This window comes from Colobus angolensis, unplaced genomic scaffold (assembly GCF_000951035.1).
Source record: "Colobus angolensis palliatus isolate OR3802 unplaced genomic scaffold, Cang.pa_1.0 Scaffold2, whole genome shotgun sequence".
In the NCBI taxonomy this organism is placed as follows: domain Eukaryota; kingdom Metazoa; phylum Chordata; class Mammalia; order Primates; family Cercopithecidae; genus Colobus; species Colobus angolensis.
In genome coordinates, this window is record NW_012115154.1 from 27,229,883 (window position 1) to 27,249,044 (window position 19,162).

At 50.4% G+C, this 19,162-nt stretch overlaps 1 protein-coding gene across 1 annotated transcript in view; it reads right to left on the minus strand.

Annotated features, from left to right (window-relative positions):
* VIPR2 (vasoactive intestinal peptide receptor 2) overlaps window positions 1-19,162 on the minus strand; it is a 123,019-nt gene that overhangs the window by 61,903 nt on the left and 41,954 nt on the right. The window contains exon 15 of the mRNA XM_011941604.1: window positions 3,152-3,259. Within this exon, the coding sequence (XP_011796994.1) occupies window positions 3,152-3,259 (108 nt within the window). The remainder of the gene's footprint in view (window positions 1-3,151; window positions 3,260-19,162) is intronic.

Sequence of the window (19,162 nt, forward strand, 5' to 3'; positions counted from 1 at the left end):
GGAGAGAGGCCAGGGAGATGCAGAGAGAGGCCAGGGAGGTGCAGAGAGAGGCCAGGGAGATGCAGAGAGAGGCCAGGGAGGTGCAGACAGAGACCATCCAGGGGTAGAGAGGCCAGGGAGGTACAGAGAGGCCAGGGAGATGCAGAGAGACGCCAGGGAGATGCAGAGAGAGGCCAGGGAAGGGCAGAGAGAGGCCAGGGAGATGCAGAGAGAGGCCAGGGAGATGCGGAGAGAGGCCAGGGAGATGCAGAGAGAGGCCAGGGAGGTACAGAGAGAGGCCAGGGAGATGCAGAGAGAGGCCAGGGAGGTGCGGAGAGAGGCCAGGGAGATGCAGAGAGAGGCCAGGGAGATGCAGAGAGAGGCCAGGGAGGTACAGAGAGAGGCCAGGGAGATGCAGAGAGAGGCCAGGGAGGTGTGGAGAGAGGCCAGGGAGATACAGAGAGAGGCCAGGGAGGTGCAGACAGAGACCATACAGGGGCAGAGAGGCCAGGGAGGTACAGAGAGAGGCCAGGGAAGTGCAGAGAGGCCAGGGAGATGCAAAGAAAGGCTGTGGGGCGCGGGGGCACGCTCTCGCCCACTTGCAAGATGACGAATACTTGAAGGCCTCCCTTAGGACTTCAGTGCTCTCAGCGACTATTCCAAGCCCCATGAGGCTACATCATCCTCCACTGGGGGATGTGCTGACGCCCCTTTAAAGGCTCAGAACCACACCTGGCCCTACACCTGTGCTGGATGGGCGGCTGAGCTGCTGCCCTGGGTCTGGCTACAACAGTGCCATGCAGAATTGGCAAGTGGGCACCAGGAGCAACTGGAAACCCAGAAAGCAAGTCAAGGGAGAGAGGCCAGCACACAGCTGTTGGAGCTGCCTCCTGGGCCCTGAGCATGGGGCTTGAACAGGAGCTGTTCACGGAAGGCTGTCCTCCCGGTAATGAGTCCTTGTGCCTCTCATCCTGGCTCCTGCTTCCTTTTTCCCCTCTATGCAGACAGCTGGCTCATTGCCTCCTGGAGGGGATGGGGCAGGAAATGCCCGAAGCACCCGATCCTCACAGCTTTCCCCAAGCAGCAGCGGTAAAGTCCAGCCCGGGTGGGGAGAGCACCTGCATCCCGGGTCCCACCGCTGCAGGGCAGGGTTAGGACCTGCGGAAGGAGCTGCCCACTGCTTCTGGACACGGCCCATGGTCCCGCCTGGCACAGAGATGGAGGGTGCCAGTATGCTGGTCACTGTGATGATGAGCCGGGCACGCGTGATGATGCCCAGAGGCCACCTGCCTAGCGCAGGACAGACAGCCCCAAACCTCCCACCTGCTGGAAGGATGAGAAATCAAGAGAGAAAACAACGCTTCATTAGAATCGTGACTTATTTCTGGAATACCTGGGTTGTGGGCGGAAATGATTCCACGTGTGTTCTGTGACCCAACTTTCCTTATAGGTCATGGGAGGAGCAGCCATCACATGTGGGGTGTTCTGTAGACCACAGAGCACCACGCAGATGCGAACCTGACTTTCATTTCATTTCAGGAGACTCCAGTTATCCCTGCCGAATTTAGTCTCTGAAGCCTCAGCCCCTGTGGTACGATGCCAGGTGGTTTCACCCCAGTCCTGCTTGGCCCCCAGTCACATCCACATCTCTCTAAGTATTTGCAAAGGATGCCCATTTAATGCCCCAGGGATGAATTCCAGGCGGACATTCCATGGGGACCATCTGTCCACGGTTTGTGCATGTCATTGCATAGCTCACGTTTTTCTGACGGGTTGAAAAAGTAGCAGCATATTTCCCCTGCATTTCAGATCATCTAGCTGCGACTACTCAGACTTGGGGAAACACTACAGGTTTCCTCACAATAGCAAGGTGGTGTCATGCTCCCTGCTTGGGAAAAAGGTGGAATAAGTATTTAACCCAAAACCGACTGGGAGTTTTCACACTTCCAGGGGGCGCAGGATGCTTCCAGGCAGGGCCAGAGCCTCACTGACCTGGGCGCCTGGTGCCCAGATGGCTTCTGTCTGGCAGACGCCGGACTGTATTTTGGTGTTTGCCAGTGTGCAAACTACCAGGCTGCTGGGTGCTTTCTGGAAGCCTCAGAACCATGCCATCGACTAGGAAAAGCCGGAGTCCTGCCAATTCTCTCCAGAGCTCCAGAAGAAAGGATGCAGCCCAAGCTGCTCAGTAGAAATGCTACTGATTGGAGGGAACAGTTCTTAAAGTTCAGATTCTCTAAAGTGACTTCAGTTCTAAGTCACGGGTGGGTAATGATGCTAACGCAAGTACAGTCCCCACCTCCAGGCTGCTCTGCTGGCAACTCGGGGTGAGAAAGTCAAAATCTTCCTTTCGGAATCTCCTTCTCCTCTGTCCCAATCTCTTTTCCAATACTCTGCTTTCAAACACTACAGCATTACTACTTCCCAAAGTCCTTACCCTTTAACCTCTGTCTAAGATAAAAGCAAATTCTCCATAGTGTTTCAAAGTATTATACTTTTTGTTTCCAGATGTTTATGTTTTCTATTTTTCTAAATAGATTTCTTCACACTGTGAAAATCTGAATCACTCACAAAAACAAACAAAACCCTTCTCTCAGGATTCAGCCAAGAGATATTTGCTGCACTGCATATAGAGCATGCCCCGGGTGCCGAGGAGGAGCCTGGAAGCCCAGAGGAACTGCAAATTCCAGGCAGCATCAAACCCGTGAGGCGGCAGGGAGGTCGGGGGAATGGGTTCGGTAAACTAGGTGCGTCCTGGGGCCTCTGCCCTGAGCATGGAGGCTCTGGGTGCCACACGTCTCACTTCCCAGAAACTTCCAGAGCGTGCTCTCCGGGTTCGCAGGCCGACTCAGCAGGAGGAGGGAGCCTCCTTTATGCCCCCCTCGCCTCCCCTCCGCTCTCATGCATGTTTCCCACGCTTTGGTCCCCATGTGGCTCCTGTCTAACCTGGTTCTTTCCCTGTAGTTGCCCTGCTCTCTGGGGTTTGGCTGAAGGCAGGTGATGCCCTTCTGCTCCCTAAGATGGGCACTCACCCCAATATGCCACAGCTGTTTCCTGACCCCCAGGGTGGCAGGAGATGCCTGAAGGAAAGTGATGTTCCTGCTTCTTGGATGGAAAACATGGACGCTCAGATGAAAACACGTAGGAGCTCAGGAACGCAACCCACGGACAGTACCTGCTTTGCTGTAAAAATTGCTGAAGACTTTTGGGCAGGGCACCGTGACCGTCTCTCCCACGTTGGCAGGCCGCCAGCATGTGATGTTGTCCCAGACGCCACTGCAGGCTGGAAGGAGAGAAGCAGAGTGAGACGGGTGCAAGGTGAAAGAAGCATCACAAACGGAAATGCCATTCATGAGATGACTGCCTCGCGAACTCCTTTTCTGTGAAACATACTTGCACCAATGCAATTATTGAGACTATAGTTAGCTTGTGGGTTCATCTCAGTGAGCTTTGGAGGAATAACCACATGGTGGTAGAAAGCATTTGGGTAATTCAGTGTATACCATGTACCTTCTGAATTTTAAGAGAATCATTACTTCTTGTGATCAGCATTTCCCAGTGTGACAAAGTGGGCACCTCTGGGTATTAGTGCAAGGGCCCGTCGGGGAGGGTGACGCCCGGGGAAAGTGTGCTTGTGCTTCTGTGGAATCTGACTTCAATGATTATTTGCAAATTGAAGTATTTGATAATATTTGGTTGATTTTTCACTGTCAAGATGCCTTATTGGCAACAAAATCTTAGGTTACCTGCATGGAGTTATCAAATAATTTGCATAATGCATAGCTTAAACATTTTTAGACCTCTTAGTTGGTCTTAATAACCACCTGGTGAAGGTAAGATATAAAAATATTGCATTAATTATCTTCCAGATGCACATTTAATGACTTCTCAATATCACACAACAGTGATGGAATCCATGTTTAAATCCAGTACTTTTTCCTACTTGTCCATGGTATTTACACTATATTTGAGACCTCTAAAATTTTATCTTATACTTAAACCTCAATATCAGAAAAGCAATGTGCTGGCCTCGGTAAAAACTAACAGACAAACAAACAAGCAAACAAACATCAGTTTTCCTTTCAGCGTATGCCACCCAGACCTGTGCAATAACTGTAGGAATACATCCATGGAGAACACACAGCTTTGGTGTGAACACAGGAGTGTTTTACTTTCAAGAATACAGAAATGTCTCTGAAAAGTTGGCCATGAGCTAAGTTTTGCAGATGAAAATAGTTTCTAAATACTTTCAACAAAAGTGAAAATATATTTATTATAAAATAAAATTACATACCAATATTAGAGTAAGTACATAAATTCCTATTACATTAATGTTAACATGTTTAAAGAAAATGTTGATTTTCTTTTAAAATGTTCAAAACAAGTGATCAAATATAAATGCATCACTAGAAACTTCAGAAGTGCCTCAGGCCCACCAGGCGTGAGCGCCCGTGTAAGGCTGCTTAGAGTCTAAGCAGTAGAGTTATTTAAGTGCTAAGTTCATAAACCAAGCACCTCTCACTCTGGTGTGTAGGGCAGGTGGTGGAGAGGTGTCAGGATGGGGTTCCTAGCCAAGAGTGAACAAGGTGGAGAGGAAAGTGAAGATGTCTAGGCCTCTAAGTGAAGACTCTGCACGTGATCAGCCAAGTTCTGTCCATCTCCTATAAAACAGCAAGCTCTGGCAGTTTTGTGGCTGGTTATTTTGAAGGTTCAGCTTTTTGCCACAAAATGACAAATTTCTGCCTTGATAATAGTAATGGCTGGGTGCAGTGACTCACGCCTGTAATCCCAGCGCGTTGGGAGGCCGAGGTTGGTGGATCATTTGAGGTCAGGAGTGCGAGACCAGCCTGGCCAACATGGTGAAACCCCGTCTCTACTGAAAATACAAAAATTAGCTGGTTGTGATGGTACACGCCTGTAATCCCAGCTACTCGGGAGGCTAAGGGAGGAGAATTGCTTGAACCCAGGAGGCGGAGGTTGCAGTGAGCCGAGATCACACCATTGCACTCCAGCTTAGGTGACAAAGCAAAACTCAGTCACACACACAAAAAGTAATAATTATATGATATTGCTATTTTAAAACAATGGGCTGGGTGTGGTGACTCATGTTTATAATCTCAACATTTTGGCAGGCTGAGGCAGGATGATCCCTTGAGCCCAAGACTTCAAGACCAGCGTGGGCAACATAGCGAGACCCCATCTCTACAGAAAATATTAAAAAATTCGCTGGAGGTAACAGAGCATGCCTATAGTCCCAGCTACTTGGGAGGCTGAGGTGGGAGGATCACTTGAGCCTGGGAGGTCGAGGTTGCAGTGAGTAAAGATCATGCCACTGCACTCCAGCCCGGGCGACAGAGCGAGACCTTGTCTCAATAAATACACAATAAATAAGATAATATATAATAAGATAACTAATACATAATATAAATTATAATGCAATAATTATATATTGTATAATACTAATTGCTGCTTTAAATTGCAACAGAGATACTAAATTCATACCACATCAAACCGTCTTTGCATTATAGTAGGATTTGATTCAAATGTCTAGAGCTTGTCATCTGACCCCTTTAATGTCTAGGTAAAGCCTTCCGTTCATTTGTTCCTTTATTGAACCGCACCTGAGGGAACAGAGCTAGAAGCTGTCAGGATGTGAGGACGCGGACTGGAGGGCGTCAGGACCCCTGCTGCTGCTGAGCTAGCAGCCGGAAGTGCAGCCGGAAGTGCAGCCGGAAGCGCAGCCGGAAGCACAGCCACAGTGCGGGGCACACGCGTGGCACAGGCTGCAACCTTCCGGCAACAGCCGCCAGGAGGGAATGTAGTAGTTTCTCCCTCAGCTGCTCAACCTCACGGAAAGGACAGCCAAAAATTTGAAAGGGCAGCACCAAGAGATGTCCCTACGGCCTTGCAGACAGAAGCAACTGTGTTAAACAGCCAGGCAGAGGAGGGGGAGATGCGAGAGACAGGCCATCGGTGCCCCCCGCACTGGCACGAGCGGAGGACGCTGCAGGGAACCGCCTCCAGGTGGAGTCCCGGGCTCTGAGACTGCAGCCTCCTGGAGGCCGGGCCACGCACCTACCTGGGACCGGCCCGGCCGAGAGCCCCGACTGTGAGGAGGAGTCTTGGGGCGCCTACCTGGGACCGACTCTGTCTGTGAGGAGGAGGCTCAAGGGGCCTTCCTGGGACCCGATCTCGACTGTGAGGAGGAGACTCACGGCGCCTTCCTGGGACCGACTCTGTCTGTGAGGAGGAGGCTCAGGGGGCCTATCTGGGACCGGATCTCGACTGTGAGGAGGAGACTCACGGCGCCTACCTGGGACCGACTCTGTCTGTGAGGAGGAGGCTCAGGGGGCCTACGTGGGACCGGATCTCGACTGTGAGGAGGAGGCTCAGGGCGCCTACCTGGGACCGACTCTGTCTGTGAGGAGGAGGCTCAGGGGGCCTACCTGGGACCGGATCTCGACTGTGAGGAGGAGACTCAGGGCGCCTTCCTGGAGCCAGACCCCGCCCGAGGACCCCGACTGTGTGAGCAGGCGGCCCACAGTGCGTGCCTGGGGCCAGGCCCCAGCCCGAGGATCCCATCTGGACAAGGAGGGGGACTCCAGAGGGAGTGGCTCTAGGAGACAAAAATGGAACCCTGAGACCACCTCATGCGTGCAGTGTCCTGAGAGTGTTTTGCTGTTGCTGTTCTGGCCCGAGGTTTGATGCCTAATTATTTGCAGGTAGGTGAAAAACCCAGCAACAGAAAAACGAGGAAAAGCACAAAGTTCTGAAGAAAGGAAATGCCGAATATTATGTGGCTCAACTGTGACGGCAATAATGTACACCAGCAATGTGAGGTGAGTCCATCAGGGGGCTGGCGGGATGATAAATTATGCTTGGGTGGTGAGAACGGCACAGGAGAGAGAGATCTTTATTCTTGTTATAAATCTAATGGACACTGACGTAAATTGGGAGGAAGAAAGAAAAGAAACAGGAGCATAAATAAGCATGCTGTTTAGAAATAAAATAAATACCAGAGAAGAGATGAAAGAGATGCTGCCATAGGGCTGAGAACTGGGGCCGAGGAGGGGCCGAGGAGGGGCCGGAGACTATTATCTTCATTCAGCCTTGTAGTATCATTTGCCTTTTACAACTTTACAAATGCACTCTTTGTTGAAAACTAGCATTTAAAGTGTATCATAATATTAAGATACCCATTTTTAAATGTTTACATTTTTAAGAAACATTGTGCAGGCCAAAGCAAAATAGTGCATGAACAGGCCATCAGTTCAGTGTCAGACGTAAGTGATTCAAATTCAGCGCAGCGAATCTGGGAGAGGCAGCGAAATTCGGAAGAGGCAACAAGTCTTTCTGTAGGAGTCTGCGCCGAGTCACAGGATGGCATGGGAAGAGAAGGGGAGGCAGGCAGGGGCCACCCCCGAGAGAAGCACAGCCACGTGGAGACGCCTGTTCGTTTGGAAAGCAGTGGGCAGCCGAGATTTCATGAAACAAAGGATTTGCGATGAAGGTAGTGAGAAACAAACAAAAGTGCTCAGATAAGGCAGTCAGGGAAATGGGACTTGTTAAGCTCTGGTGGCAACCTAGGTTTTCGAGATGGTGATCATAAAATCAAAGGTTGCTCTGAAAAGTGGAAAATGTTTGTATCAATAGACTCTGAAAAGTTACTTGGTGAAATTCAGTGACCATTTCTAATTTATTTAAAGCCCTAAATAAAAGAATGAAATAATGAGACTCCCTTAACATCACAGAGAATATTTGTTAAAAATAGCAAGCCCTAAGCCAGACACCGTGGTAAGTGCCTGCAGTCCCAGCCACCCAGGAGGCTGAGGCAGGAGGATCGCTTGAGCCCAGGAGCTTGAGTTCAGCCTGGGTGACTGAGTGAGGCCCTGTCTCAAAGAAAAGAAAAGAGGAAAGAAAGAAAAAAAAGAAAGAGAGAAAGGGTGAGAGAAAGAGAAAGGAAGAAGGGAGGGAGGGAGGGAGGGGGCAGGGAAGAAGAAGAGAAAGAAAGAGCGAGCAAATATTAGACATGTTTAAACACAATTGTACAACTGAGGAGCTAGGTTGGGTACTTGCAATCCATTATTCAACAGTGTGTTATAAGTTTCAGCTAAAACAGCAGATTTAAAAAAATGAACTAAGAGGTATAAAGTGGTAAAAAAGTAGAGAAAAAACCCTAGAACTGTACTTTCTGTATGGCAACCACTAGTCTCACATGGCCATTTAAATGAAAGCTAATTAAAATGAGATGCAGTTAAAGGTTTGGTTCCTCAGTTGCACCCTCCACATTCGAATGTTCCACAGTGGAACATGGCTGGTAGCCATCACACCGGCATTTCCACCACCATGGGAAATTCTACTGGACAGCACTGTCTAGGGTCAGAGTTAGACAAATGCAACACAAACCCAGCAAGCCTGTCTCACAAATCAGGAAGCAAAGAGAGAGAGAAAAGAGCAATGAAATCCTTTGGCTCGCACACCAAGGCAGAAGCTCAGAGGAGCCGCTTCTCTGGGTCATGGGTCTTTAGCTAAAATGTCCCACATAAATAATCCAAAACACTTATGAATCAATATAAATGATAAAGTTGTTTCACTTATCACCCCAATCTTCATCTTTCAAAACTTGGCCGAGGGGTAGAGAAGGAGCCTCCTCTGATCTCAGCAGCCTCTCACCCAAAGTGACAGCCAGGGCCTCGCGGGCAAGCCTGGCTGAAACAGGACTGCAGTCCGTCTGCTTTGGACATCTCACCTTAATGAGAACACAGCAAAGTGTGTCACCACTAGTGCTTAGAATGTGTCACCAAAGCCCCGAGCTCAGGCTTGCTGGCTGGGTCGCCCCTTGGCCTTTTCAGACCATGCCCCTGATGTGCTGCCTGCAACCTCCAAGGTCAGGGTGCTGGGAGTGGAGGAACTCAGGCTGGCAAAGCTGGTGTCCGAACTGCCCCACACCCTACAGCTGCCCTTCTCACCTCCGATTCTGCTGCTGCTTCCAGTCTTTCCTGAGCACACAAGTCAGCTTCCTGTGTGGGGCCACGTGCTTCCTTTCATATACCAGCTTAGGCTGCGTTTAGCTAAGTAGTCAGGCAGCAGGTGTGAGGCATCAATTTGTAAACAGCAAGGTCTCCCAGGGCTGCTGTGAGCTCCTCCCATCCCATGCACACCAGCTCCACCCAGTGGAAGTGGGGTCTTGTCCCTACCCTGCTGTGTGGCCCCATGACCTGTGCTGACCACTCGGACTGACAGGCTCTGCTGCCTTCTGGAAGGTGGTCATCATGGAAGGGTCGGAGCAGTTGGTGGGAGCCCCGGTTGGAGAGGCTGCAGGGAGAAGCAAGGCTTAGGCACCTGCTGAATGTAGGGAAGGAACAGCTTGGGTGATGTGGGCAGAACCTTCTGGGCCAACCTCAGAGCCTTGGGAGGAGCCAACTACTAATTTTGAAGCCAAGTTTCAGGAGATTTGTGCCATAGCCACACGTAACCGGGAGCAAATCTTCCTGGGAAGCACACAGCGGGTGGAGCAGAGTCACACGGGCCCTCCAGAGGGCCCCGCAGTGGGTTGGCACCAGCATGGTCAGTGCCCGCATGGTCAATGCGTTCAGGGAAGCAAGTGGGCAGAGTGGGCAGTGACCGATGGTCAGTCACAGGGGCCGGTCAGGGGGCTGGAAGCTTCCAGGCAACGAATGACTTCCGATGTCGACTGGCAGTGGTGGCCTCCTAACTTTTTGCTTGAAAATCAGCTTAGTCTCCTAAAAAAGACATTGTAGACTAAGTGGTTCCGAAAAACTGACCCTGCGACAGTGCAGCCTTCCGACATTTCTGAGGCTTCACAGCATCTTCAACGAACGACACCGGGTTTGGGGAAGGCTGCTGCGAGAACACGTTCTTACCAGTGTGCCGGGAAGTCCTCCAGGTGGAGTTCTGAGGAACACAGCAGGAAAGGCTGCTGCGAGAACAGGTTCTTACCAGTGTGCCGGGAAGTCCTCCAGGTGGAGTTCTGAGGAACACAGCAGGAACTCAGTTCTGTGACACCTTCCAGCCAAAGGGGAGAGTGCACCCAGTGGGGAGGAACCTACAGGAACCTGCAGTCCTGTCGTATCAAAGACGCTCCTTCTCTCTAGAGACTGCCTAGGAAGTCCTGGCTCTCACAGATGACGCTACAGGTGTTACTTTGAGTTCTGGATTTGGATTTATTTTCTCATTATTTCAAGTTCAATGACAGAAACATCAATTAAATTTCAAGAGACTCTCACGACATGCTCCCCCTCATCTAGGAAGTGACTTTTACATATATTCCATTTTGTCCTCCCAGCAACTCCCTGAAGAACGTGAGAGCCCCAGTGATTGTCCTCACCCTGGGGAGGAGACCAGGTTCGCAGAGGGGAGGAAACTCGCTGTGAGCCACAGGCTGGAATGCGGGAGCCGGCCGAGCCAGTCGGGCTCCGGGTCGCCGCCCTTTCCCTGGCAGGTCACTTGCCGTCTCAGACCTCATGGGTCTTGCTTTATCACCAGTGTTTACCACACACGAGGCTTTCTGTGACCTAATTTCTCCAGGATTTTGTAACTATAAAAGCACTGGTCATGGAGCCAAAGGGTAAGTATGTGGGTCCAGGATCCGCCTTTAAACCTCTGGCGTGAATGAGGATGAACCCCTTTGTATGGCCTGTGAACAGACAGGATAACAGCGAGCACACCACACACGGTGCCGCACCACGCAAAGGCAATGCAGGACGTCACATTGGAGGTGGGGCCGCACCTGCTGACCTGAGTCATGGACACAGACGGGTGCAACTCCAGTTGTCTCCTGCACCATGCTTGCCACGCAGCTCATGCTCTCCTTGGACAACGGGCAGCTCTGGGAGGTGGTGCCCCAGATCTTCTCATGGTTCCCCCACACCCTCCGTCCTTCTTCAGTCACCTGCCCCTGCCCCACACGCAACTCCACAGAGGGTGGCAGCTGAGGGTGGGTGGCCCAGGAGGCCCGAGTCATGGGAGGCCACCCTGCTGCTGTCATCAGTGACCACCAAGTGTCAGCAGGACTGGGAGGAGGGACATGAGAGCTGAAGCTGCTTCATCTCATCAGGGCTAGGCAGCAGCTCTAGGAACCAGCGAGTGGGAAAAGGAAAGCTGAGAAGCGAAGCCTCCTGAGACTGGCCATCGGCTCAGATCACAGCTTGCCTCCAACACATTTAGGAGCAAATAATTCGAATCACATCCTCCATTCAAGAAAGCTTGATTTATGTCTCAAGTGACAACAACAAATCTTCCTCCAGAATCTGGGCAGAGCAGGAAGTCGCAGCTGGTTCTCACGGGGAGCTCAGAGAGGCCGGGGGCATCACAGTCATCGAATACTCTCCTTGCACGGCAAATAACGGGCTGAAGGATGAGTCTCTCTCTTCCTGCAGGGGGGCTGCTGAAGTCCTTGTGACCACTCCTTCCGAAAGTGGATGTTTAAATACCTTCCCATCCTCATGTCTGAGTGGCTGAGTTCTCAGCAATCCCCTCCGCTTCTGCCCCAAACGGTAACAGTCAGGATTCTTCCTGGAGATAGCCGTGAGGAAAAGGCCCGCAGGAGGAATTCTGGTTGCCTGGTTGTGACGGAGTGTGCTGCTGGATACCATTTTCTGTGTCTCAAGGAGCTGCATGTGAAAGCAGTCAGCCTGATCCATCTCAGGGAATGAGCTTAAAACACGGGTCCTGATGAGCAAGACCAAGGTGGGAGAATAGTGTGCTCAGCATCCCACCTCCCCTGCCTCCTGATCCAGCCTCCTCTTGTGCAGCGCTTCCAGCTTCAGTGGGTGTTTACAGTGAATGAGATGGAGGGGAAGGAAGAGAGAAACAGAAACGTCGCTGTCATTCAATGGCAGGCGTGAGCCGGGCTCCACTGGCCCCTCTCTTCCAGCCCAGACAGAGATGCATGATCAGGTCCAAGTTCTTTCATTATAGAAAGTGACTTTTCTTCTTACCTTAAGAGAAACCAGAAAAACAGTCCTTCCTGTACCGTGGTAATTCTTTGCATAAAATCTGCTGTGACCAGAACGACGTGGTTACCACGGTCACTTGGTGCCAGTGCCAGAGCTGCTCCTGGATGCTGCCGCTGGCATGGGTTCTGCAGTCCCGAGTGCACAGAACCGAGGCCTGGGCGTGCTGCACGGTGCTTTGCGCACTCCTACAGACCACACCTTCAGAGGAAAATTAGCAGCAAGAGCCCACATTTAGGATCTGGACATTCAAGGCTGTGGGAGTGGAGCCAGGTGGAGGCAAGGCAGAGGGTGACCAGATGCCCCTCCTGAAATGCAGCCCTGGGTCCCTCCAGGCTCCCGGCAGGACCTCCACCCCTGCCGCCACCCCTACCCCTCCCGACCTGCTGTAAACACCCACGCCCCAGGGGCTCTGGTTTAATTTGCCTGGAGGATGTTTTTATTGTTTTAGGATTCTTCGCGGTTCCGAGTGTACCCAGGGCTGAGGCCCAGCCTTGGAATGCAGAGGCTGGAATGGGTCACCATGCCGGGTGGTCCCTAGCCGTCCATTTAAACAGGCCCCCGGCAACTCTGACAATGGGCCGCAGCTCCCTGGGTGGACATAGGAGAGAGGAGGGATGGGGCCCAGGCACGCAGGGGTCCCGCCCTACAGCTCCTGCCTGCCCCTGAGCACGTTGCTAACCCTAGGCCTTGGTTTGCTCCTCTGCAGAATGGAGATGACACCAGGTAGGAGGTGATCACGTGCACCGCAAGGCAGAGCTGGGTGCACGGGGCCTCGACTGCAGGGGGCAGCACTCAGAGCTCCTGCAGGACGCTACGTGGCCTGTGTCTCCAGACACGGACTCGTGCTTGCTGTTCCCCCTGCACCCATAGGAGCCCCGATGCAGATGCCCAGACCAGCCTGCCGCATGGGGGGCTGTGGAGGCAGCGGCGCAAGGCAGAGGCTGAGGCAAATCCCTCCTAGGGCACAACCCCAACATTCTGACATGGGAATTCATTCATCACCAGAAGCCCAAGGGCAGGGGGCACCACCAGTCCCATCTCCCACGTGTGTCGTGCCCGAGGTGAAGCAGCCTGCGGGCACCCAGCCACGCCCTAACCTCTGCTCCCCAGCCTCCACACAACATCCTCCAGGGTGGGGTCGGGTTGGCTGAAGGCCAGGAGGGCCCGGCCTGGGAAGCACAGCCTTGCAAAGCACGCCTACCTAGAGCCGTCCAGGGATGCACGAAGCCTAGTAGACGGGGTCGGAAGAAACGCCTGTCCCCCTTGGAGAGGGGACAGCGTGCTGGCGCCACCCCCAGCTCTGAGCTTGTCCCTCGTGGCGTCTCCCACCGTGGGCTCCTGACCTCTGCAGGGGCACCTCCTGAGCTTCCTGCACTTGCTGAGGGTCCTCACGGCCCACCTAGGCGGGACGCGGGCAGGACAGGGAGGGGCTCCCACCACCGCCGTGCCTGTGTTCTGTATTTTGGTCTGGGGTGGTTCAGTCCAGACTCATACTTAACATATCTGAATGGGAAAACAATTTCATGTTTTTCTCACTGTATTTGTCATTCTCCTCACCTGTCTCTTAAATAAGGAGCAGCCTTCTACCAGGGAGAAGAGCAGGCAAGGATGCCTGGTGCAGAGGGTCGTCCAGGAGGCAGCAAAGCAAGGCTGGACGGTCCCCCTTGGAGTGCTCACCAAGGAGGGACTGCCCACCGCACCTGGATCCCTCCCAGGTCACGAAGGTGGGGACAGAGGGGGCCACCGCCCGGTCTCATCACACCAGGCTGCCCTGGGCCACCAGGATTCTTTTACAGGAAACAGCCTAGAACTTTTCATATCTAAGGTGACAATACACATGCCTCACTTAAATATGTCTTTAAGATTCCAAGCATTTTTCCAGATGTAAATTTTCAAATTAGGAAAGTAATCTCTGCCCGCTGGGAACATGTTCCAACACAACACGGCACAGGCAGAAGAGTGAAGGCCTCACGTCGGCGCCCCTGAGTAGTAACAGGCTAGTGTGCAGCCTGGGCGGCAGGTGCAGCTGTGCAGGCTCCGTCTCTGCGTCCCACTGCAGCCATTTAGGACGGGTAAGAGGCTGGGCCTTGTCACTTGTCACCTCCATGAGCAGGTGCCTCTGTCCCTAGTATTTCTGGCTACTCTTTGAAAATTCATCTTCTAACCATCCTAGTTTAAGGTATGATTTGGTTTCCTTATTTAATACACTTAACTCCAAACTTAAAACATTTAAGCTTAGATTTAAACAGGGGCCATCCAGCCCTACTTTGCTGCCTCCTGGCCGACCCTCTGCATCAGGCACCCTTGCCTGCTTTTTAAGTTTGGACTTAAACATTAAAGTTTGGAGCTAAACACATTAAATAAGCTTTGGGGCAGAAACCTGCATGGGAAGAGGGGAGGCCTCTCCTTCCTACGCCCAGGGTGTGAGGGGCTGGAGGGGAGGGTGGGAGACTGCCCCTGACCTGCTCCAGAGGCCTGGGTGGTCACCTCCCTCCCTCCCTCCCTCCCTCCAGGCTGCTGTTCTGATTCCTCCTTCCTTGTCCTGCTGGGCAGACTCTGACACAGCCCCAGGCCAGCTCCTTCTGAACGAGGCATCTCCCAGGGCTCCATTTACCTAGGAGAGAAAGTTTTCCTTCCAGTCCTCTCTCTCCACAGGGGACAGGAGAGAGGCACGGCATTCCAAAGGCAGAGGTAACTATCAGGACACCACTTCTGAGTCCAGCAACATCAGGGACTTGCTTGGGAAGAGGACCTCCCTGCTTAGGGTCGTAATGAATCTGAGACCCCAGGAGTTCATTTTGACACACTGTTACACATGCTTAGGTACACGTGCATGGGATACACAGAAGTCATGTATGATTTCTTTTTACAAAAATAGGATATTATACATGTGGAAATCTTCCTTGCTTTCCCACTTAATATATCATGCATATTTTTCATGTTATTCATGTAGAACACCGTCATTTTTAATGGCTGTATAATATTCCACAGCACAACCATAACACAGTTAAATGCCCCATTTGTAATCCTCAATATCTACAATGTTTATGATATAAACAAATGGCAATGAAATAATTGTCTGATAGGAAATCTAGTTATTCAGTATTTAATAGGGGCCAAAAATGCTTGAACTTTTATCCTGTCCTTTTAAAAGGAATTGTGGTTCTTTTCCAGTCAACGAGGAAAAGCCCTTCTTTACTGCAAACGCTCATTAATGATGTGTAGAGAATTATTAGCATTGGAGAAGTCAACATGGTTTAACCTCCAAAGACAACTGATTGGATATGAATCGTTGACAGATACGGAAGCCAAGATGTGAGTTGTTGAACCAGAGCTTAGACCACTGTGCTGGCAACCTCACAGGTGATCCTCCAGCCCCTCTTTGACTCCCTATGAAGGGAAAGAGACGCTTTTATGCGTGGAGTTCTGGAGGTCACTTCCTAACCAGGTGACAAAGAACATAATAGGAGGTCAAGGGGCACGACGGATGGCAGGATCGTGAGGTCAAGGGGCATGACGGGCGGCAGGATCGTGAGGTCAAGGGGCATGACGGGCAGCAGGACCGCACACTGGGAGATGCACCGGCAGGCTCACAGTGTCCCCAGACGTCTTCCTCCCGAAAGCCTTGGACCTGAATCTAATCAAGCCTTTACCACCAAATTCTAGTTCAAAGGAACCACAGGGAACAGAGGAAGAATTCAACACCCAAAGGAAATGCTGAGACAGAATGTGAGCCGGTTAGGGGACAGACCTGCCTGTTAAAATGCCTCCATTGTCGGGAGCCTCAGGCGTGGTTTCCAGAATATGCCCTCTAGAGTCTGTAGACACAGTGGGACCAAATGCAGCAACATGTTGCCAAATCCAGGCCGTGGAATGTGAATATTCCACATACCCTTCTAACACCACGATTATATAAACTTTCAGACATTCAGAACGGAGCCAGCGTTACTGTTGGAAAAATGCTCGTTAAGGTGAGAACGAAGACCAGGGTTCCTTTACCTGCAGAGTCCTGTCTGGCTCTGCAAAAGCAGGAGCTCACGGAATCCTGAGCCCTCCAGTGAGCAAGGCGCCTGGGGGCTGTGATGGGAAGCTGCTGGCTCATCCAGCAGAGCTAGCCAGCCCCTCCCATGGGGACCCCGAGGTCATGCACCAAAGGCTACAAAAACAGAACCGAGGTGGTGCCTGGCTGGTGGCAGAGATGAGGCTCCAGGGGCAAGTGTGCTCCCACCGGCATCTCTCTTTGGGGTCTGGACGTCATCTCCTGAACCACTGCTCTCTTGCTTCTGCGGCGCTCACCTGCTCTCCCGGGAAGAGACTGAACTGGACAAAAACAGGCCCGGCCACAAAGGAGAGTGAATGCTGTCACCTCACTTTCTGCCCTTGGGTGGGTCCGGAGGGTGCTGGCTGTGTTCCTGAGTCCCTGACACTAATGTGAAAGCACAGGTCACGTAAAGGTGCAGGGCACACCTGTGAGCCTTTGTGCCTTCTCTGGAAAGACAGCTGCTGAGCAAGGAGGGTTCCATCTGAGCTCTAAGATGCAGACGTAACAGAGTTTCTAGAAAAAACAATCATCTTCATTTTGGCCATCAAAGTCATTGATCCTCTATGCCTATTATCAGTTTAAAGGACTAACAGCTTGATGGAATGATTCACCGGTTGAGGTGGGAAAATCTTTTTTTTTTTAACTTTTATTTTAGGTTCTGGGGTACATGTCCAGATTTGTTATACAGGTAAACTCGTGTCATGGGAATTTGTTGTACAGACTGTTTCATTGTCCATGTATTAAACCCAGTATTCAGTAGTTATCTTTTCTGCTCCTCTCCCTCCAACTGGGGGAAGACCCCAGTGTTGACCGGGCACGGTGGCTCACACCTGTAATCCCAGTACTTTGGGAGGCTGAGGTGGGCAGATCACGTGAGGTCAGGAGTTTGAGACCAGCCTGGCCAACATGGTGAAACCGTGTCTGTCTCTACTAAAAATACAAAAATTAGCTGGGTGTGATGGCGGGCACCTGTGGTCCCAGCTACTCGGGAGGCTGAGGCAGGAGAACTGCTTGAACCCGGGAGGCAGAGGTTGCAGTGAGCCAAGGTCGCACCACTGCACTCCAGCCTGGCAACAGAGCAAGACTCTGTAAAAAAGTAAAAAGAAAGAGAAGAAGGAGAGGGGGAGGGGGAGGGGGAGGGGGAGACCCCAGTGTCTGTTTCCTTCTTTGTGTTCACGAGTTCTCATCATTTAGCTCCCACTTATAAGTAATAATATGTAGTATTTGGTTTTCTATTCCTGCATTAGTTTGCTAAGCAAAATGGCCTCTAGCTCCATGCATGTTCCCACAAAAGACATGACCTGGTTCGTTCTGATGGCTGCATAGTGTTCCATGGTGTATATGTACCACACTTTCTTTATCTGGTCTGTTACCGATAAGTGTTAAGGTTGATTCCATGTCTTTGCTATTGTGAACAGAGCTGCAGTGAACATTCATGTGCATGTGTCTTTATGGTAGAATGATTTATATTCCTCTCTGTATATACCCTGTAATGGGATTGCTGGGTCAAATGGTAGTTCTGTTTTTATGTCTTTGAGGAATTGCCAGTCTTCCACAATGGTTGAACTAATTTATACTCCCTCCAACAGTGTATATGTATTCCCTTTTCTCTGCAATCTTGACAGCATCTGTTATTTTTTTACTTTTTAGCAATAGCCATTCTGACTGGTGTGAGATGGTATCTCATTATGGTATGGATTTGCATTTCTCTAATGATCAGTGATGTTGACCTTTTTCCCATATGCTTTTTGGTTGCATGTACGTTTTCTTTTGAAAAATGTCTGTTCATGTCCTTTGCCCACTCTTTAATGAGTTGTTTTTCTCTTGTAAATTTGTTTGAGTTTCTTATAGATGCTGGATATTAGACCTTTGTCAGGTGCATAGTTGCAAATGTTCTCTCCCATTCTGGAGGTTGTCTCTTTACTCTGTTGATAGTTTCTTTTGCTGTGCAGAAGCTCTTTCGTTTAATTAGACTCCATTTGTCAATTTTTGCTTTTGTTGCAATTGCTTTTGGTGTCTTTGTTATGAAAACTTTTTCCATTCCTGTGTTCAGGATGCTATTGCCTAAGTTGTCTTCCAGGTCTTTTATAGTTTGGGGTTTTACATTTAAGTCTTTAACCATCTTGAGTTGATTTTTGTATACGGTGTAAGGAAGGAGTCCAGCTTCAGTCTTCTACATATGACTAGCCAGTTATCCCGGCACTATTTATTGAATAGGGAGTCTTTTCCCTACTGCTTATTTTTATCAGGTTTGTTGAAGATCAGATGGTAATAGGTGTGCAGCCTTATTTCTGGGTTCTGTATTCTGTTCCATTGGTTTATGTGCCTGTTTTTCTACCACTACCATGCTGTTTTGGTTATGGTAGCCCTGTAGTATAGTTTCAGGTAGGGTAATGTGATGCCTCCAGCTTTCTTCTTTTTGCTTAGGATTGCCTTAGCTATGTGGGCTCTTTTTTGGTCCCATATGAATTTTAAAATAGTTTTTTTCTCATTCTGTGAAGAATGCCATTAGTAGTTTGATAGGAATAGCATTGAATCTATAAATTGCTTTGGGCAATATGGCCATTTTAATGATATTGATTCTTTCTATCCATGAGCAGGGAATGTTTTTCCATTTGTTTGTATCATCTCTGATTTATTTGAGCAGTGTTTTATAATTCTCACTGTAGAGATCTTTCACCTCCCTGGTTAGCTCTATTTCTAAGTATTTTATTCTTTTTGTGGCAATTGTGAATGGGACTGCCTTCCTGATTTGGCTCTTAGTTTGGCTGTTGTTGGTGTATAGAAATGCTAGTGATTTCTGTTCATGGGTTTTGTACCCTAAAACTTTGCTAAAGTGGTTTATCAGCTGAAGGAGCTTTTGGGCTGAGACTATAGGGTTTTCTAGATATAGAATCATGTCGTCTGCAAACGAGGATAGGTTGACTTCCTCTCTTCCTATTTGGATGCACTTTATTTCCTTCTCTTGCCTGACTGCCCTGGCTAGGACTTCCAATAGCATGTTGAATAGGAGTGATGAGAGAGGGCATCTGAAAATCATTTTTTTTAAAGTGCTTTGTCCTCTGTGAACCATGACCATTTGCTCTGACCTGAATCATCCCAGACCAGACAAACTGACCCCTACTTGCTGATCTTGCAAAGCCAACTGGCGTCCATGCCTACTGGG